The following is a 22,516-nucleotide window of genomic DNA, read 5'->3' as shown; positions in this document are numbered from 1 at the left end:
GTAGACAAGGTTGCCCAAACACCAAAGCAACCCTTTCCACCCTGGCATGCTCATGTCCCGGCATGTGACTTGTCCCTTAGAAATTGGGGAAAGTCGGACACTCCATCATCGGTCTAGCTGCAGCTTTATTCAGTACACCGAGCTGAACATTCCGACTTCGTGCCAGTCTACATAGACGGTTCGAAGTCGAAATCATATGTGGGATACGGTTCGAAGTCGGAATCATGTGGGATCTGCTGCTGTCTTTACAGACAGCACTACATCGCAGCAGATTCCTTCTGAATGCAGTATATTTACTGCAGAGCTGCATGCTATAGAGTTAGCCTTGGATCACATTAGTGAATGCCAATACCAACGGTTCATTTTATATTCTGATTCTCTCAGTGTGTTACAGGCTTTAATATCTCTGAGGTATAATCCTCATCCAGTTCTGTCTAGTATTCAGCAGAAGATTCACTTCCTCCTTGGACGTGAATATGATATCCGCTTCTGCTGGATTCCCAGCCACATTGGGATTAGGGGAAATGATTTGGCTGACGCTGCAGCCAAATCAGCAATTCCCAACAATAACCGCTGCCTGTCAGTCCCCTATACAGACTACAGGCAAATAATACACCAAAACATACACTCCCAATGGCAGGACTCGTGGAATAGACAGACTGGAAATAACCTATATTGTATAAAGCCTGTAATTGAACCGTGGCAGTCTAGTCTGCGCAGGAATCGTAAGGAGGAAGTTGTTCTTGCCCGGACCCGCATAGAACACAGTCATTTAACTCATTCGTTTTTGCTGAGGGCTGATGACTTTCCTATGTGTGTGTGTCCTGTGGCACAATTTTAACTATGAGACACATTTTAATTGATTGTCCAGATTTTAGTAATATCCGTTTTACTGCTTTTAATCATCTGACTGAGCCGTATACACTCAGTCAGATTTTATCCGACAATGACAATGTGTCTGCTATTTTTAGGTTTTTAAAATCAATAAATATTTTTACTCGTTTATAAAATTTACATTTTTCTTATACTTCTTGACATAGTGACCTAACTAATTAGGTCACTGAAAGTTTAAATTTTTTTTATAAATGACATGGTCTTGGCGCATTATAGCCTTAGTAGCTAATGCGCCAATAAAACCAAAACAAAACAAAAAAACAAAAAGTGTATATTGCACAAATCAAATTTGCATCTGTGCCATATTCAGTGGTTTCAAATGCTTCAATCAGCAGGGTCAGATCCAGCTGGAGTTTTGTTTGGTGAATCCTTCACCATTCTGTTGATATACAGACTTTCTCCTGAGAATACTGTGTACTAATAAGCCAGTCCACAGGTATACTGAACCCACAAATTATCAGGCAGGTCGGATTCCAAAAAATGCAGTTTAGTGTTAATTTGCAGGCTGGGCTGGCATTATGAAAGACTGCACAATTGAATCTCAAAAATTGCTCGAGCCCTTGAGCAGTGAATGACTCATTGAGATTTTGATGATTGAGCACCTCGTTTTGGGCAGTAATTCAAAGAATATTGCAAATCAGAATACCACTGCTGGATTGGCTATGGGGAATTTGTTACTTGGCTGTTGTGTTTACCATCTAAATGTCGTATTGATTTTCTTATTTTATTTATTAATATTATTTTTTTTGTAGGCACACATGAAACAGTTGCTGTACAAAACAGAGGTTACAACCTGTTTTAAACCACATCTCATATCTACATAGCTTCTGCAGTTGTCTGTTGGTCTACTGAACAGTTTAGTGGCATCAGTGCATCTTGCAGATGCTGAGAGAATGTATCCAGGCTTACAGTGGTCATTTAGAACAACATCTGTGAATAGTTTTGAATGATATAGGTATTTTCATCTTTTATTAAAACTGATGTCTGAACAATGTTTATTGGCTATTGTGTGCCTTAACAAAAATGATGTCGCAAAAATCTAGATATTTTTGAATTTAAACACTATTTTTAGTATTAGCCATGTGGTACAAGGATTAACTTATATTATCTCAAACTTTTTTTGTGCTTTTCTTGTCTGTTCAGTACAAATAAATATATAATGATCTCGACATTATATAATAAATATATAAAGTCGAGCTGAGCATTCCTAAGCTGATGCCTCCTTCTTAGTGTAGGGGTGCATGTGGGTTAAAAAATTATGGTCCTTACTGGCCTGCAATTTAAAAAATAAAAATAAAACATTCTTTCTGACTCTGCCAAAATAGGTTATGCCAGTCAGTTAGCAGTATCTGTGGCTCTCTGAAGACATACTGGCCTAGTTTTTAGTTGGATGGAAAGAAGACACTAATTTTCAAAAATTCAAGTTTCATAAATATGTGAAATTTGGATTTCTTTAAGCCCTTTGCAGATGCTTAACCATTGAACTTCATTTTTCTGTAATTGGTGTATGTAATTAAATTATATAGATGGACACAGAATAATTTTGTTGAAGGAACAGAAAAGTAAAAAAAAAAAGGAAAAAATATGTATACGATGAGTTATGTGAGTCACATGCAGCCTGACTAAAAGAATCCAAGTTCATTATAACTGAGTACAAGAAACCATCAATTATCTGAACAATAGAATCCACTGAAGATTAGTAACAGCTCCACTAGGGAGACCACCACATTCAATAGAATACCTCAGCCATCCAAGGTAAAATATTTTGACTAACTTGAAATTTGATCAGATATGCCAGTATTTAAAACATGAATCAAAGCCTAAAGCCAACAGTTTTCCCTCTTGATCGGTATGTTGGTATTTGAAGAACAAACTGGTGCCATATGGTGCAAGGAAGCCTGAGGCTTATGATTGTTGATTGTTATTTGGTTTTTAGGAGCATTAGCAACTAAGGCCATATTGCTCCGGGAATATGCGGTGGTCATTCCCTGACCTTTCTGCATCCTCCGTATTTGGTGGTGACGGGCTTGAACCCCGGTCTAATCAAGAAGTGTGTGCTATGCACTGCTGCTCCTTCCCATCTGGTTATGGAGGCACCTAGGCTTATGATGCACCAGCCGTAAAAAAAAAAAAAAAAAAATCCCAAATTACCCTGAGAGAGAGAGAGCGTGTCAGAAGTAGAAAGGAATCACCAAGAAAAAGAAGAATGATGATATCCAGCTCAGGACCCTGGGTTTGCTATGCCCATACTCACCAGATGTGAGCCCCTGTTGAAAAGGAAATAAGAACTACTTTACAAAACACCAAAACCTAGATGAGAAAATGCTTGATTGAGTTAGATGTAACAAAGTGAACAGTTATTCTTCCTACTATACACAAAGAGATCTGCTGGAGTGACAGAAACTGCCCAACATAAAACCCATCCAAATGCCTTGTCCAAATCTTTTACTAGAGTGACTATCTGGCCCACGTTTTGTTCAGATTTTTTTCTGAAGATTTATCTTTAAAAATATTTTTTTTTTCTTGTAGAATGTCTAATTGTCTCATGTTTTTTCACAAGTATTGCAATGTGTCACAATCAAGAGAAATTGTCTCCAACTGGAGTTTGAAAATTGCTATTCTTTCTTTAAAAAAAAAATAAAGCTATTGACAGAGACATAAGATATGAAATATGCACATTTTCAATATACATTGTGAAAAATATATGATCTCAAATTCTTTGAAAGCTACGAAACACAAACTAGCTGATGTATATATTCTTCCATTAAGTCAGTAACTTCATTTTTCTGAAAAGCATAGTTTGATAAAAAAGGTAAAAATAAATAAATGAATAAATATTCTTTATTGCGTACAATACACCAAAATACAGCAGAGCAATGAAACATCGGGCTATGAAAGCTAGGAATTTCGCAAGTAGTATTAATGGAATGACAAATTAAAAACTAGTGAATTAAGTTTATAATGGCAAGTAATAAGAATAAGTTTTAAAATAAGCAAACAGTGCTGGAAACTAAAACTTAAGGAGAAATATGTCTGAAATATTATTTAGTGATTATTGCAATTGTCTTCTTAGGTGGAAGCAGTACATCCAATGGATATTACTGATGAAGTAACTCCATTTTCCACCATTCCTGCACCTCATTGTAGTGGAAAACTGCTGTCTGATTGGCCTGAAGAATTGACAAAGGTTTTATATAGGTAATTAAATGTGTGTGTGTAATAAAATAAAATTTGTACATACATTATAAAAATTTATGCAAAAAAAAAAAAATTCACATACATTACAAAAAAATTTATGTGATATTAAAATATACAAGATAGTTGATGAGACATACATTCCTGTCTGATGTTTGTGTGATTGCAGTTAATCTTGATTCCTTTGTAGGTCATTGGTTGCTGTTGTTGCCAATTTTGCAAAATTTGCAGATGATAATGGTGTGAAACTTTTTAGATTGAAACTGCCCCTTTCTCAACAAATTTGAACAATTTTCCATGAACAAATTTTTGATTTTGAATAGTGCATCAGATCTCATGGTAATAGTTTTGATTTAAACTGGCATAAAAGAAATCAGGTCCCTGAATTCCAGTTTTCATACTACTTAAATTCACAATGAAAAAAAAAAAAAAAAAAAAAAAAGCTGTCTAAACAACATATAATATCCTCAGCTTTCACAAGAAGCAAAACTGCTTCATGCCATTGCTCTTTCTCTCTCTCTCTCACTGATCAATAGTATCTTCATGTAGCAGCTGATCCAAACAATTTTACTCATTTGAATAAGTCAGCACCAATAAGTCTGAACATGATTATGGTTAAAAAAGCAAAACTAAATTTCTTGTTTTAAAATTTTCAAAGAAAGCAATGTTTTTTAATATTAAAAGGCATTCAAGTAGCTGAGTTTAAGGTTTAATAGAGTAATAAAATTTTAGGGCAGAAAGCCTCAAACTATGACATTAGTGCAATTTCATCATTATGACATAGTTTAATTTTAAGACAAACCAAAGTTTGTGTGTTTGGTACCATTATTATAACATCTCATATTGTGAAATCCTTCATGACCTGTGTGACCCAAAACTGAGTCATCAAAATTGAGTACCTCTGGGTACTCAATTTTGATGACTGCCCACCTACCTGCCAACCAATGAGAGGCCAAATAGCTTTGAAATGGTGTCATCGAAGTGATGGTACTCAACTGAGAATAAGTAACAATAGACTTATCTAATGGTTCGTTATAATAACGAACAATGTAAAAATTCAGTTTGTCTTAAAATTCAACTGTGCAGTAATGATGCAATTGCGCTAAATAATATCATTGTATAAGGTTTAAGTAATTATAAAACCAATAAATCCTGGATAATATCCTTTCAAGCAATTATTGACTGTTAAATAATGGCATCACTTCCAAAATGTAAGATAATTGAAGCTCTAAGCTTGTTAGTAGGTTTTCAGTATGTCTGTAATAGGATCTGTATCAATTTGTATAGAATAGGCAAAAAACAAAAAAGACATGATTTATGTGAATCATTGATCTCTCAAAATATGTCTACCACTATGAGTTGACCCATGTTACACTATTAATAAGTAACACTTTCTCTAAATCGAGAAGTATAATGTTACTTATTAGTAAGGTGGCTATTTTTGTGTGTTTATTGATAATTCATCAGCAAAAGGCTGGGTACCTCATCAGTATAGTAATTATTATTAATTACTTATGTAATTTTATATTTTTTATCCCTAAAAAAGTTTAGAAATTTGTCTTTATACAGAATGCATAATTGAAGTTCAGTTTGTCTAAGAATCATCAGCAGCTTATCTCCATTAGTTTTTGTGAAACTGTAACACTCTACTTGATTAAACCTATATATTCAATTAATGCGAAGGTCTTTGAGAAAACGGAAGAGGAGAAAAAGCAGTATGTACTGGAACTTAAGAACAAGTTTGAGCTTCTGCAGACTGCTCAGGACCAAGATATCAACAAGAAATATTACAACTTTCTGAAAGTGATAAAGTTCAAGAAACTTATAAGTAAAAATAAATCCAAAGAAGAAAAAATTAGTCAAGAAACACTGTCATGATGAACCGAAGATGACAAATGAAGAGGAAGATAAACACCGACAAGAAGAAAATTGAGTATACTGAGTTATGCAAAGCCATTAGAAAGAGAGACTCAGAGAGGACATAAGAAGATTTAACATAAGAAAAGTAGAACAAGCATTAAGGGAAAAAAAAGTAAAAACAAAAATTTGTCTTTTTGTATTACTGCCATGAACAGTAATACAAAAGTAGCTCATGCATACTAATTTTTGCACACCTGGCTACTGAGGTGCCCTTATCGCAGAAAGAAGTCAATGTGAATGGAGAGTACCTAAACCATTTACGATTTGTAGGTGACATTGTGGTCATAAGCCACGATCCCAAAGAATTAGAGGAAAATCTTAATCAGTTATGCACAGTTAGTAAGGATTTCGGACTAAAGATAAATATGGCTTAAACAAAAGTAATGATGAACAAGTATGCCACAGAAAAGAACATAATAATTGAAGGAGCAGTAATTGAAAAGGTAGAGTCATATACTTATCTGGGACAAGTCATTGGCTGTAATAATGATAAATGGCTGGAAGTCAAGAGAAGAATAAATTTTGGATGGATAGCATTCAGGAAATATAGTCACATACTGAGGAGCAATATCCCAATTTGTCCGAAACGTAAAATAACGAACCAGTTTATACTCCTCACTATGACTTATGTAAGTGAAACTTGGGCACTCACCAAAAGAATGGAAGAGAAGCTGAGAACGACACAGCAAAGAATGGAATGAATTATATTGGGAATCAGACTGTTAGATAAGAAAAGAAACACATGGATTAGGCAGCAAACTCAAGTAAAGGACATTCTTAACAAAACTAAAGAACTAAAATGGTCTTGGGCAGGATACATAGCATGAAGACATGATGACAGATGGACTAAGAAAATAATAGAATCAGAGAGGAGCTAGAAGAAAACCTGGAAGACAGCGACAGAGATGGACAGATGAAATTCATGAATTTGTGGGTAGTAAACGGATGGCCATTGCAAAAAAAGAAAAAAAAAAAAAAAAGGAACTGGAAGTTGCTGGAGAGGGCTTCATCCTGCAGTGGATTGAAAATGGCTAATGATGATGATGATATATTCAATTTGTAGGTCGAGGGGGACCTTTCTTACCATGTACTCAGATATTGATTGTTATATACAATATGTAAAAAGCCTGCTTATTACTGTTTTACTATGTAGTCTGATGTGTTGTGTATTTAAAAATTTTTTTTTTTCTTATTGTTTTGGAAGCAAAATTATTACATTTTATATATTTGCCAATTTTTATAATTTACTGAAACATTTATAGAAAACATTTGTATTTTAGAGTATTAGAGAAAACTTTTTTTAATTATTTTTTTAACAAATTTCATTCATGATTATGTTAGGTTTTTGAAATATAAAAGGCTTAATGAAGTCTCAAGATTGGTGTATGGGCTTCAAAGTTGTTATTAGATGGTTCAGCTTTCACACGGAGTATGTACAATAGCTAGTATAAGTTTGGATAGTGATTTTTTTGCTTGTAAATAATAAGGTTAAGATTGTAACATTGCAGTTTTTTCAAATACTAACAATAATACCAGATTACAAAAGCAAGGAGCATTACTTTTGAATATTTACGAATGAATGTACTGCTGTGTTCCTCTTGTATTTTCAAGTTAGAAATAGGTCTGCATTTTGTGGTTTGTGTTGATGCAACATCATTCAACAGTAGGCGAACTCTGTCTGTAGATCAATAAATTTTAAATTCTGTTACAGAAAAAATAATATTTGTAACCATGTACTGTACAAGACACATTCAAAAGTGAAAATGCCAATTTGAAAGGTCTACAGAAAGAGAATGTTTTTACTTCAGTTTTAATGGAACAGTCTTGGGGTGACACTACAATCTTGGATTTATACATATTTTTATGTTGGATTTAAAATAAACCTTAAGAAAAGATTTATTAAATTGAACAAAAAGAATGGTAAAGTGATTTTAGAATGTATAAACAAAGCAAATAACTATAATATAGTTATAAATAATTTACCTGTTGCACTATATCACCCAGATTAATTAATAAAAATGATAAAATAATTTATTATTAATAATAATTAATTAATTGAGTAACAAATTGATGATAATTAATAATTATTATTATCAATTTGGAAGAAAGGTTCTAAAATTCTGTTGTGGTAGAAATACATATCTGGATTAAAAGTTTTATGGATTTGGACTTCCCAAATTTGGCAGTATGATCATTAGATTTCTGCATTCATTTACTGTGTCTGTGTAGTAGTGATTTCATAATTGTTATAACTTTTAAAATCTTTTTAAAATCTTTTGAGCTAAGTATTGTAATTTAATTTATGCAAATTATACATTTCAGGCGAACTATGCCTATTGATCCTCAAATTTTAAATTCTATGAAAATGGTTGGACCAATTGGCTATGCCCCAAATCCTGGAAACAGACGTAGAAACCAAGTACCTTATTCTTTAGAAAGAAGAAATAACAGAATAAAGGAAACAGCCGAATCTCCCATTTCAAGTGGTGAGCATACTTTGGTTTGGCAAAGCTTTAATATTTTCTCTAAAGCTTGCCTTTTAAAATAATTTAGTTCATTTTTATTTAGTTATATGATCAGGTATTATAGAGTGAAGCCTTTTTTTTTAGTATTACTTATATTGGCAGAATGAATGAGAAGTCATATAGAAACTACTTTCACAAAGTTCTGGATTGAACTTTTTATCATTAAAAATCATTGCGGATTGAATTTCTTTACTTAAAAAAAACTTGAAAAAATTGTAGAAATATCTATATATTTAATACAGAAGCCGTTTTCTTTTGACAGTCAGTGTGAACGATAGGCTTAACTGATCGGGCTGGAAGTGGTCCCAAATTGAAGATATTTCTTCCTAGGTGCAGAAAGTTATTAAAATTTAAAAATTCCAAATAGTTTTATTTTATGGAATGGGCCAGTTTTGTACTACAAATGAGAATAGTTCAACATTCACTTCATAGATGGAGCCACGAGAAGGTGTTAACTGTTAAACAAACAGTTGTCTAACTTGATAAGACATTTTTTTCTGATTAATAATTTGGACTTAGATAAGTTATAGAATATCTTAAATACCGCTGTGATTGGACTAAGTTCAATAGCAAAGCTTAATTATACGGTACTCACCTTAGATGATCTTCAGTGGTTACCTGAGGAGAGTTGGAAGAATAATTTTGGGGTTTAAATAATTTAGAGTTTACATGGGTTAATTAGTAAGGATATGGGATTAAATTAATTAAAAATTAAAACGGAATTAAAATATGCGCAAGGAAGTAGAAGTGCACGACTCTGTCCTTGGTTGTCATTGAAGAATTAATTGAATTAAGAACTCTAAAATATGTGAAAACCGGTGGGCCAAAAGTCATAACAGTTGACTTTCGTTTTTAACGTCGTCAGTTGGCAGTTGACGAGGAGAGAACGTGTATTGTATTTAAAAGAATTTCTATGTTCCCGTGATGCTCTTTATGATATATGGGACTCTTAGGTGTGTGAGATTCCAGACCGGGGAAAGGTTGGAGGGGAGTTTCGCATTTATGATGTTTAATTTAGAGTGATGGCGGAACCATTCTATAGCGAGGGCTTCGTATTGAAGAATTTTGTAACTAGTTTTTAATTTTATAATGGTAATAGCTGACTCAACTAGAGGGGTGTAGTTGTGGGAATGTACGTGTAGAGTAAGTTCACTACTGACTGGGAATGTATGTGTAGAGCAATCCAGTACTGAATACAGTTTGGCATCCTGCTTACCGTACTGTAGTTTTATTCGTCTTTTAAAAGGAAGCAGAAATTTTTAACAATTGAATCGAAGATTGAGATTTTAAACAAACTTTCACAGTGAGAAAGCAGGTCTTTGTTAACAAAATTTTACAAGGTTGGAAAGTCAACCATAACAGACATTAAAAACACAGGAAAAATTTTAGTTTGTTTGTGGTTCACACAGAGACGAAGTTTAGAACCCAAATCTGGAACTTTGTGTGAAAAGGGGTTGGAGTTTAACAAAAAATTAGGCAATCCCTCATATTTTAAAGCCAGTGTTTTTTATTTCTAAACTTACTGAACTTATTTTTTAGTCTCCAAAAGAGCATTTTTGATAAGTTTGAAAATCCGAACTACCCCCAGTCTCAATTAGTTCAGATTATCGACGCTCTACTGTATTATACTTTGCACAACTACAGTATTTATAAATATTAAAGGATATTTCTTATCCTAAAATTGAGGAAAGACTTACTTTTCATTCATGATAATACAGTGCTACACACTACTGCTCCTGCCCAGGTGGGCAGGAGCAGCAGTGTGTAGCACACACTTCTTGATTAGACCGGGGTTCGAGCCCATCACCACCAAATATGGAGGATGCGGAAAGGTCAGGGAATGACCACCGCATATCTCCGGAGCAATGTGGCCTTAGTTGCTAATGCTCCTGAAAACCAAATAACAACAATACGGTAAAAGTAAACTCTGTTCAGAATCTTTTTATTCCGTATCTCACTTGAATGTATCGTATTAGTTGCAATTTCTGTGAACTTGCTGTGTTCTTTGTTATTAATTGACACTTATCATTTTTCACTGTTTTAGCTTTTACAACCCCCAAAAAAATGTTAGTGAACAGAAATATCAGATTACAAAGTAAGTCGAATAACAGATTACAAAGTGTTATGATTAGTTGGTACTGTATGTATATTAATTAAGCTAAGTACATAAGTGTAAATTTATTTTTAATTTGCTAACCTGTGGATAATATTCTTCCAATTTTCACGTAACATTTAATTTTGTTAATTGGTAAGGGAAAAAAAGGTGAAAATTTGTGCTTTATATCTTCATTTTTATAGCTTGTGGATAATATTTCTCTGATTTTCACTTCTTGGAATTGCTGTTTAATAGAATCGAAATTCAATTCGCAAATGTGTTCACAATAACTGGTGCTTACTGTCATTATTTTATGGCACCAACAAAAAAAAAATAAACACTGGATTGTTTGGATTACTGACATCCGGATTTTTGATGCTCTACTGTATTTCCATTTAAATAAAATGGTCTAACAATCTCCTCAGAGCAAATTTAGGTTCTCAGTTGCTCAGTAAGCACAATTATATCAGTTAATATGTCCATTAATCTTGAAAATTACCTTGTCTGACTACAAGGTTTTGTTGGACAAATTTTCATTATTTTTTTTGTGAATTCAACTCTCCTAGCTGGATTATGTTCGTTAAGTATATGATGCAATTTTTGAATATAAATCTTTATTATGCTGAATCTTTTAAAAGTCATCTTACTTAAGTTTGGGGTATGTTTAGCTCACTTAAAAGCTTTCGTATGGTTTTATGTGAAAGGGGGGGTGTTGTTTGATCCAAAACTTGCTTAACATATGTAGCATTATTTTCTATTCCAGCTGAACATGTTTTTTCACTTTTTGGGAGATTAGCAACATTTCTTAAGTATTGAAATGCTTGATAATGTGATAAATAGCCTGTTTTGAACCATAATGCTTAGGCCATTCTCTTCAGATAATTTCACACATAAGTTCATACCTTGAGCATTAAGCTTCCAGTTTGAGACCTGCTAATAATATGGAAAGACCAAAATTGACTTAATCTATTGGAACGTTTTTTTTCATCACTCCTTGATTGCTATTTCAGTGCTGATTGGTACAAGTGGAAAAATAGGTATATGAAAAATTGAAGTCACAGCTAAAACCTTCATAGTTTATATTATATTGTATTTGGCAGAACCATTCAATTCTGGTGAACTTCATTGTATCAGTTTCATTCCATGTACTTTCAATTTCATTGAAAGTACGTAAAATAGAAACTTAACATAAATTTAAACAAAATAAACGTAACTTTAATTTAAATGAGGAAAAAGGAAGAAAAAAAGAATAGAGTAGTTCTCAGACTTCGTATCCTAATAGCATGAGAAGTGGAAATAACAAGATTAAGAAAGTTAAAAGTCAGGAAAGGAGAAAGTGCATGCACTCTGGGATCATAATCATTCCCCATCCATACTAGGTCCTTAGAGAAAAAAAAATACAGTTTGGCATCCAACTAATACCTATATATAGCATCCAACTAATATTTAAATAAAAAGTTCAAGTCAAAAAATTAAAATTAAGAAAGTTAAAATTTAAAAATGAAGCTTAGATTAATTAATGAAATATGGTACTACAGTAGTAGATGGTATCCTACCAAGCTATTGAATGATGAGTATACAGGTGACCCCCGCTTAACGCTGATCATTCGTTCCGGAAAAACAGAGCGCTAAGTGAATCCGCGCTAAGCGAGCGCCGCTTTCCCATAAAGTAACATATGTATTTGTGAGCTGCGGTCGGTGCCATAGGATATTTCCTAATCAACAATAAACGGTAATGAAAAGATGCACAAATGTCGGTCAAAATATTTAATATTCAAATATTTGCACATATAAAATATTTTGCATTACATACGTATAATTATGTAGTAACTACTTGCGTATCAAAAGTAAACTTAAAATTCCATTAAAATAATGAATTTAATTGATTTAATTTAATGGATGAATTTAATCATGAAAAATGTGTGGATTTTGAGTTGAACTTTGGCCCTCTTCCAAATAAACTAAAAGGGGTATTAATTTTAAATGGCCCGCAGTTTAATTACCACCCAATAATAAAGTCAACTGATCCTTCGCCGCTTTGAAATTTGGCATATTTTTTGTTCTTTCAATATGAAGCTTCTTTTAGGCATTCGTTTCCACAAAAGTCCCGCTTCATCTATGTTAAAAACTTGTTGAGAAGTATAACACATAATACCCCTCTTCAATAATTTTAACAAGTTCTTTTTTGAAGGTTTCGGCTCCTTGATCTGCACTAGCGGCTTCTCCCTGGATTTTAAATATATTCTACCAGCCCTTACCAGTTTTAAATGGTTCCACATTTTTTTTTTTTTTTTTTAGGCGAGTTTTCTTCAGATCATCATATTGGCTAATCTCTTTCTCTCTCTCTTTTTTTTTTTTTTTTTTTTTTTTTTTAAATATTTAACTTAACTGACTTCTGCATTGGAATATTATCTTCAATAAAATTAGTCTTTCCATTTCAATCCTAATAGCCGGCCTAGCCCTAGTTGCTTGCAGTGGAACAGCTATCTTTCCCGCTGATAAAATTAATTTTTTATAATTGTTCTTACAGTTAAACTTGCAAGTCCTAAATTATGGCACACATCCGCTTGTCGTTGACCGGAATCGATTCGCTTCAAAACGTGTAATTTAATTTTCAAATTCAGTCTTTTTCTTACATTTATAGTCTTCGTACTGCGCCCAGACGTTGCTTTTTCATTCCTGTCGGTCATTATTAGCTCTTCGGAAATATAACCGCGTTGGTTGAATTAATTATGATACAATGTTCAAGTAAACTTTCCGTTACGCACGATGTCTAATACTGTACTGAGTGATGACTAGACTTCGGATAAATGCATATAACACAAATATTACAAGCAATATATTTGATCATTTTTTAAAATGTTGATCTCGGAACTACGTAACAAGTCACTGTACTGCAATTAAATTAGCGTGCGAGAAAATTTCACTGAGCGTGGGAAAATTCCTCAAGTCGGCGTGGGAAACGTTTTAATGCTGTTTTGCTATTAATTTTCAAGCTATCAACTCCATCAAATGAAACGATTTCGTTAAATATGTCAAAAAATGTAATCTGTAAAAGAGCGTTATAGTGATCTGTGACAGCGTTATAGTCAGATACGGGTTATAATATAAGAGCAGCGTTATAGCGAATCAGCGTAAAGCAAACCGCGTTATAACGGGGGCCTGCTGTATTTTGTTTCCTCTTGCTTTTCTGCTTTACACAAGGCAAAGCAGAAAAGTTAGAGAACAAGAATAGAACTTCATTTCCTAATAGCTCGAGAAGGAAAGGAGATTAACAAGATTAAGAAAGTTAAAATTCAAGAAGTAATTTTTACTTTTTTTCTTCAAAATGTGCCGCGACCTACCATCTCAAGAATTTCATTGCACATGGTTAAAAAAGTTAATCAACACATATTGAAAACCATTGTTTATAAATTTTAAAATTAAATACAATTCAGAATTCTTATTTTAAATTCACATGTATTTAAATTTTTAATTTATGTGAAGTATGTGTCTTCATGTCATCTGCCAAGCTTTCAAAATCGGAGATATACTGTGATAAGGCCAACCATAAAGAATCTTCTGCATGCAAGTTTGTAAGAGCACAGCGATTCTTCGTCTATGTTTCAAATACGAAAAGGCCGATTCCCATAGATATGTGGACCAAAACAGGAACTTAAAGGTTCACTGCATTTTTTTACATTTGGGTACTTCTCTCTGCAAACATATTTCCAAAAGTCTTTTTCTGATGACCTGGCTTTGAGGAAGATATCATTTCGCATTTTGCGAAGAACAGTCCAAGGAAAGAAATATTTGAGCATATGTGTCACACTTAAACTTACAGGAAAACTTAAGCTTCAAAGATTATGCAGATGTGGACATTGAATGTTTCAGGATATGCACAAATGAAAAGGAACTCATTGCAGATGTAATGGAATCTTCCGAAAATAATTCATTTTCAAGTAATATTTTCTCCATGTAAAAAAATCTCAGTGATTTTTTTCTGCAATTTGTTTCGTATCTAAGTCAACATTAAATGGATAAGAAATATATTGAACAATGTAGCTGCTGATAATGATCTTGCATATTTGGAAAATGATCGAATTTTTTTTATTTGAGATCCTTAGCCATTGCCAAAAATTGATATTTATATGCAGAAACACTGCTAATCATGTCACCCACATTTTTATTTTTTCCTTGTAATTCCAAATTCAGATCACTTAATTTACTGTTAAAATCTGCCAAGAAAGCCAGATCATGCAACCACTCAGTATCTTGTAACTGCTGATAATCACCTTCCCTTTGATCAACAATTTTTTTATTTCATTCAGCAAATTTCGAAATCTTTGTAGAAACTCTGACTCAGCCACCTCACATTTGTGTGTAATATCAGATCTAGTTCATTTATATTGAGTTGCATTTTAAAAAGTCTCCTTTGGAGATGTCCTCTGATGGAATTCACGATTTTGAAAGCTATGTCCACAATACTTTTAGTATTTAATCTTTTGCTGGCTAACACTTGTTGGTGGATGATACAGTAACTCAAATTTGGGAATTTGTCATTGTTTTGGCACAATGTGATAAATGTGTTAAGATGCCCTGCCATTGCTTTAGCTTCATCTGTTGTTACCGATACAAGCTTAAATAGTGGTAATTTAATTTTTTCAATAAAATTTTTAAATGCGTTAAATATATCAAGACCTGTAGTCCTTTCTTTTAACAAAACCATACCCAGTAGTTCTTTTCTAGTGGCAGAATCATCGAAAACCATACGAAATAAAACGGGCAATTGAGCTGTATCACTGTCTGTAGATGAAGTTTACAACTTCATCTACAACTGGATGAAGTTGTAAAGAAAAGGACATACAATTAGCAATATACTATAGGTTTTGATACCTTTCGTGTTTGAGGATTTCATAAAAAAAAAAAAAAAATCTGGTGAGTATCGGCATGGCACACCCAGGGTCCTGAGCTGGATATCATCATTCTTCTCTTTCTTGGTGATTCCCTTCTCTCTCTCTCTCTCTCTCTCTCTCTCAGGGTGGCTCTGGAATTTTTTTTTTTTTTTGGCTGGTGCAGTATAAGCCTCAGGCTTTCTTACACCACATAGCTAATAATAATAATGAGCACACAATTGTTCGCTCACATTTTTACTCATTTTTTTCGATGCGTCGCAACACAGTATTTCGAGATAACTGCAGATCTTGAAGAGCACTTTTAATTTCATTTTTGTTCTTAACATTTTCAAAAAGAGAATCTGTTATTCCTAAAAATGCTTCTTTGATGACCATCAGAAAATGGTTCGCATTTTTTTCCCAAGAGGATGACCCACTTTAAATGATGCTACAGTAGTAGTAGTAGTAGTAGTGGCATGTGATGCAAGAAAGCAAATGTATGAGCTTATGCAGCATCAGCCAAAAAAAAAAAAAAAAAAATCACACCATTCCCTCCAAATGCCTGTCCAGTTCCTCCTTAAATTTATTCAAGCTATCAACTTCCACAACGACAGATGGAAGTTTGTTCCAGAAATTAACCACCTGCTGGCTAAAGGCAAATTTCCGCACATCTATTCTACATCTGTCTTTTCTTAATTTGAATTTATGCCCCCTTAGGTTCGTAATCTGAACAAGTGGAAGGATCCCATCAGAATTCAGCGTGCTCAATCCATTCAAGGCCTTATATACCTCAATCAGATTACCGCGCAGGTGCCTAGTCTCCAGCCACTGCAATTTGCAGAACTTAAGCCTCTCTTGGTAAGAGGATCCCTTCATTCCCCTCACCAATCTTGTTGCCCTTCTCTGTACCCGCTCAAGTAAATCTACATCCTTCCTAAAATGAGGTCTCCAGACCTGTACGCAGTACTCAAGGCGTGGCCTGACCATTGCCTTATACAGAGGGATAATCACCTCCTTTTCCCTGCTAGCAAAATTTCTATATATCATTGACAAAACCCCATGACCTGCCCTGGCAGCCTGTCTGCATTGCTCAGAGAACTTCGTATCTGACTGCACAATTACTCCCAGGTCTTTTTCATTTTCTACCACCTTAAGTGTAGTACCACACAGTTGGTACGTTTCTCTGGGGTTATTTCTACCCATATGCAGTACTTTGCATTTGTCAAGGTTAAACTTCAGTTGCCACTTCTTAGCCCATCTACCCAAATTATCTAGATCCTGTTGCAGTAGCAGACTGCCATTACTGTCATTAACAACCCTGCCAACCTTTGTATCATCTGCAAACTTCGACATTAAGCCTGATATACCTTCATCAATATCATTGATAAATATACAAAACAACAGTGGACCTAACACCGAACCCTGTGGGACTCCACTAATAACATTAGTCCAAGAAGAGCAGCACCCATTGATTACCACCCTCTGTCTTCTCGCACTTAACCATCCTTTTATCCATTGTAGCAACTTACCCTTAATACCATTCTGCTCCAATTTGTACAATAGTCTTCCATGCGCAACAGTGTCAAAAGCTTTCCTGAAATCCAAATATATGAAATCAAAATTGTTTTTTGCATCCAGTTCCTTTGTAACCACATCATAATATCCTATTAAATTTGTCAGACAAGACTTTCCCTTAACAAACCCATGCTGTGTCTGAATTATTGCTGCAGTCTTGTCCAGATGATCCTGCAATACATCTTTAACCAGCGACTCCATTATTTTACCCGGAACAGAAGTTAAACTAACTGGTCTGTAATTACTCGTGTCACCCTTCGATCCCCCTTTGTGAATTGGGGATACATTTGCACATCTCCAGTCCGTGGGAACCTCCCCTGAGTCCAAGGATGCTCTCATAATTATGGCTAAGGTTTTGCTTAGTTGCCTTGCCACCTCCTTTAATATAACTGGATAGATCCCATCCACCCCAGGTGCTTTTCTTACGTTTAACTTCAACAATTTCTCTTCCACTTTGCTCTCAGTTATTACAAGATCATTAAGCACCCTGCTACAATTTGATAACCTTCTGCCATTTTCAAACCTTAATAATTCCTTACGTGTGAATGTAGATGCAAAATACTCATTCAGTTTGTTTGCTATCTGAGCAGGATCATCAACAGTCGAACCATCGATGTCAAGTGGACCAATCAGATTCTTCCCCTTCCTTTTAGAGTTTATATAAGTAAAGAAATCCTTGCTGTTTTTCTTAGCATCTTTTGCCAAGGATTTCTCGTAATCTGTCTTCGCCTGCTGAACCTCCTTTGTGACCTGATTACAGATTAACTTATATCTGCCATAGGCTTCTGAGTCGCTTGATAATTTATATGCATCCCATGCATTTTTCTTCTCTGTTACGAGTCTCATTAGTTCATTTGACAACCATTTAGGCCTAAACCTTGAACAATATTTCTTAATAGGTATGAAACTTTTAGTAGCTTCCACGATTAATTCCTTGAATGCTTCCCACTTAGAATTTACTGTTGGTAACATCGTCAGTTGATCCCACTGTACAAAATTTAAAAACTGTCAGAGACCACTGTACTCGCCTTTACGGAAGCAAAAACCCTTTCCTTTACCCCTGATGGTAATTAAATCTTTAAGTAAATCCCACGTCAGTACACTGTGATCACTGCCACCTAGTGGTTCTTTAATCTGCAAATTCCTAATACATGAATGATCACTGCTGATAACCAGATCAAGAGTATTACTTTCTCTGGTTGCCTCTCGAACATGCTGCTGCAGAAAACAATCATCCAATAAATCCACAAAAGTCTGACTAGTGTGTGAGTGCCCAACCCACAAGTTCCAGTCAATATCTGGGAAGTTAAAATCCCCATTATAAGACATTCCGATTTACTAGCCCACTCTATTTCTCTGTACAATTGTTCATTGTACTCATTCGAGTCATTAGGACTATAACACACTCCTACTCTAATTTTTGCTTTCGCAGTGCTTATGTCACACCAAACTGACTCAACAGTGCACTGTTCATCTGTATCAACTGGATGCACTTCTTTTGATTTTATATTTTTCTTTATTAACAGCATAACACCTCCTCCCTTCCTATCCTAAGCCGACTGGGCTAGCCAGGTGGGTAACGTGCCTGCCTGGTAACCCAAAGGTCGCGGGTTCAATTCGATGACTGACATCCGTCCCTGAAACCCCCAAAACCCCTCGCTCCAGGTCGCTACTTATTCTAATAATAGAAGTTGTGCAAGAATCACCTTCACCTCTGCCTACGGCTACTGTTAAACTATTAGTCCTTGTATCCCCCCAAGCTATCAGTTTTCTGACCCACCTAACACTGCCTCGATAGCATCAGCAAATATTCTTGCACCCTTTCTATTTAAGTGTATCCCGTCCCTGTAGAAGCAATCTCTCCTGTTAACAAGTACAGTCCAGGCTGAAAAAAAGTCTACCCCTTGAGCCTTGCACAATCTTTCCAGGGCCGAATTGATCGACAAGGCTCTCATCATATACTCCCTCCTATCGTGTCTGGGCAGAATTGCAGACATTTTCAAATTCAACCCTACTACAGTTACTGCTTTAGATTGTAAATTGGGTGTCATGAAGTATTTTGTTGTGCGAATAATCTGATTTTAAGTTCTTTTAATTTATTTTTTCTAAAGTCACTATTAGGCGGAAAATCCAATTGATATTTACCGTGGAGTGTTGAAGTGCCTTTCTAAAATTTCCTACTTTGGGTATAGCCACGGAAGCATTGCAAGTGAAACGGTAACATTTTTCTTTTATCATTACAAAAAGTATTCTAGTTCCCACTCGAAATGAAAATGATACGTTTTACTATTTTTCATTTTAAATCAAAGGGTATTAAATTAACATATAAAAAGTACTAACCAGTTATTAATATTAAGTAAGCTAAATAAGAATTCAACATATACACTGTGCTCTCCACAACGTAACTGCGTGAATTTTCACAAGAGAAGCCTAGCGGCTGCACGGTCAAAAGAGTAGTCACGTGGTTCAATGGATTTGTATTAAACATATGCAGTGGAGCACATAATAATAACAACATTTAGATTTTCACTAATCTATTTTTGGATATATTTAAAATTAGCTGTGATCGAACGAAATTAAAGCCGCGATCAACTGGTAGATCGCGATCGACTTGTTGGCCACCCCTGTCCTACGGGATTGTTATATGGAGCTTCAACTGTAATATTGTTCATATTCTGATAAATTGTATGCAAATTCATTTATATTCCTGTTATTGCCAATCTGGTTATTTCTACGTGCATATCAACAATAATAGCGTCAGTTATTAATAGCCATATGTCGCCTTTAATTTTATTATTTCCTAAGGAGCCATTCATAAATTATATAATGCAAGTTTTTTGATTTTTAACCATCCTGTAACACTTAGTATCAACAGCTGTGACTCCTCCCCCCATTATTATGTAATGAAATACTTGTTAAAGTCACATTCTTTTTTTTTATGAAATTTCATATTTGTGTAACACTCTCTGCACTCCTACTATATATTATCATAATGTTTTATCTTACACTCCACCTCCATTCCTTGCCTTACATAATTCGGACTAGGAGCCAGTTCTTTATTTATATATTGGATGATTTTCTGTGGTCACATACTTGGTTTACAGAACATGCTATGCCAGGGGTGGGCAACCCGCGGCCATCTAAGATCTTATGTGTGGCCTTTGTCATACAAAGATGAAATAAAATCATTAAATAATCCTACTACTTTTAAACTAATATTTTTTAAAATTAAATATGCAAAACGTTTTAATAATAAAAAGCTTTATATTTTTTTTCACAATATAGAAACATTATTCAGATAATTAAAAAAGGAAAATACAAATTTTTTGATCTAAAAAGTAAAATATATCATATTTAACTTTTTCTATTTATTTAAAAATCATTTTTATGTACCACAAATGATAAAAAATGAAAGCTATTTAATAAAAGAAAAATTCTAATCCTCTGTTAAGTTTGTTAAAATAAAAAAAAATATTTTAACAGAGTTAATAATTTGACGAAAATAGTTTTTTATTTTAAAATTTAAATTGTGACATTGTGATTTTTTATCTGTTGCTTTTATGTGCATATTTGTAACTGTGAATATTTTGACAACCGTATGTATTCTTGTCTTGAATTTTGTAATCCTGTAATTTCTTATGTTTGATTTCACAATTGCTTAATTTTTAAATTGCCCACCATGTCCAAAAACGTTAAAAGGAAGTTGAATGAAGAAAACAGAACATTTAAAGAAGATTGGGAGATGCAGTATTTTCTTATTTCTGTGAAAGACAAAATGGTTTGTTTGATATGTAATACAGCACTAACAACATTTAAAAAATACAATGCAAATCAACATTATCTATCTCACAAGGACCATAAATATGTAAAATTAGAAGGAGAAGCTCATAAATCTGCACTTCAAAAAATGAAGAAAGAAAAACAGCACCAGGAAAAGGCTTTTGGTGCTTTTATTAAGCAAGGAACTTCTGCAACCAATGTTACATACAAAATAGCGCATGTACTTGGGAAAAAAGGCAAACTATTTAGTGACATCGAAATGATAAAATAATGTATTGTTGAAGCAGTAGGATGTTTAGATCCGGAAAAAGTTGACAAATACAAACAATTACCTCTCTCAAGAAAAACTATAACTAATAGACAACATGAATTAGCTCAGAATGTAGGAGAACAACTTCAGGTAATAATTCACTCTAAAGATGTATATTTTTCAATAGCGTTAGATGAAACCACTGATAGAAATGACTCTGCTCAAATATTATATTTTATTCGTGCTATAACTGAAGATTTTTATTGTTACGAGGAACTACTGGCTTTGGGTACGCTCACTGAAAGGACTCATGGAATTGATATTTTTAACAACTTTAAAGAAATGTGTCTTGAGAGAGGACTAAATCTTGATAACCTGGTGAGTGTATGCATGGACGGTGCCCCTTCTATGAGAGGAAAGCAAGAAGGATTCATTTCATTGTTAAAAAAAGAAAAGCCCAATTTAGAAAAGTTAATTTCGTTCCACTGTATATTACACCAACAAAACCCTTGTGCTAAATCCTCCACATTGAGCAATACTTTGGACAAAATTATTGCAATTGTTAACTTTATTTGAGTAAATGCTTTTTTTTTAAGACATCGCCAATTTCGAAGCATGCTTATATTGGATGATGAGACATATAATGTCAACTTGCCATATTATTGTAAAGTGCGCTGGTTATCAAAAGGACAAATTTTAGTAAATTTTTTGGCTTTGTGAGAACAAATTAAAAAATTTTACGAGGAACAACAACAAGAATGTGATTTATTAGATGAAGAATTTTGTAGAAATACTGCATTTTTGTGTGATATTATGGAAAAGCAAAATGAATTAAATGTTTATTTGCAGGGAAAAACAAGACATATATATGACATGTTGTAAAAAATTCAGGTATTTTGAAAAAAATTAATTTTTTACAAAACTCTTTTCTCTAAATCAGAAATATCCGAGGAACATTTCCCTCATTTAAAAATATGTTAAAGGAGTAGAAATATATTGTATATGAAACTTTCAATAACCATATTGGACATGCTAATTGAAGAATACAATGATAGATTTTCTGATTTCGAAGAACATACTTTAGAAATGAAATTGGCGAATGGGCCACATTTGGTTGATATCCTTACGGCACCCACGGAACTACAGATGGAATTAATTGAATTAGGAGAAGTAATATGATAAAGACTTTTTTTGATACAAAAAAAGATCCTATTGAAATATGGAAAAATTCAGTTGAATACCTACGTTTACATCAACATGCTCATTGACTGCTGTTTTGCTTTGCAACTACGTATTGTTGCGAATAAACGTTTTCATACCTTACACAAATTAAAAGTCATTTAAGGACTCAAATATCTGATATTCATTTAGAAGACCAACTCAAGTTGCGTACAACTAAGATGGAGCC

General features: G+C 33.9%; 1 protein-coding gene across 2 annotated transcripts in view; it reads left to right on the top strand.

Annotated features, from left to right (window-relative positions):
• PAN2 (PAN2-PAN3 deadenylation complex catalytic subunit PAN2) overlaps positions 1-22,516 on the top strand; it is a 588,859-nt gene that overhangs the window by 145,175 nt on the left and 421,168 nt on the right. For both annotated transcript variants that reach the window (XM_090383685.1, XM_090383686.1), the window contains exons 9-10: positions 3,968-4,092; positions 8,332-8,495. In XM_090383685.1, coding sequence (XP_090239811.1) covers positions 3,968-4,092; positions 8,332-8,495 — 289 coding nt within the window. The remainder of the gene's footprint in view (positions 1-3,967; positions 4,093-8,331; positions 8,496-22,516) is intronic.

This window comes from Mastigoproctus giganteus, chromosome 10 (genome assembly GCF_048544385.1).
Source record: "Mastigoproctus giganteus isolate SK-2022 chromosome 10, ASM4854438v1, whole genome shotgun sequence".
Classification (NCBI taxonomy): Eukaryota; Metazoa; Arthropoda; class Arachnida; order Uropygi; family Thelyphonidae; genus Mastigoproctus; species Mastigoproctus giganteus.
This window is presented reverse-complemented; position numbering and strand designations above follow the sequence as displayed.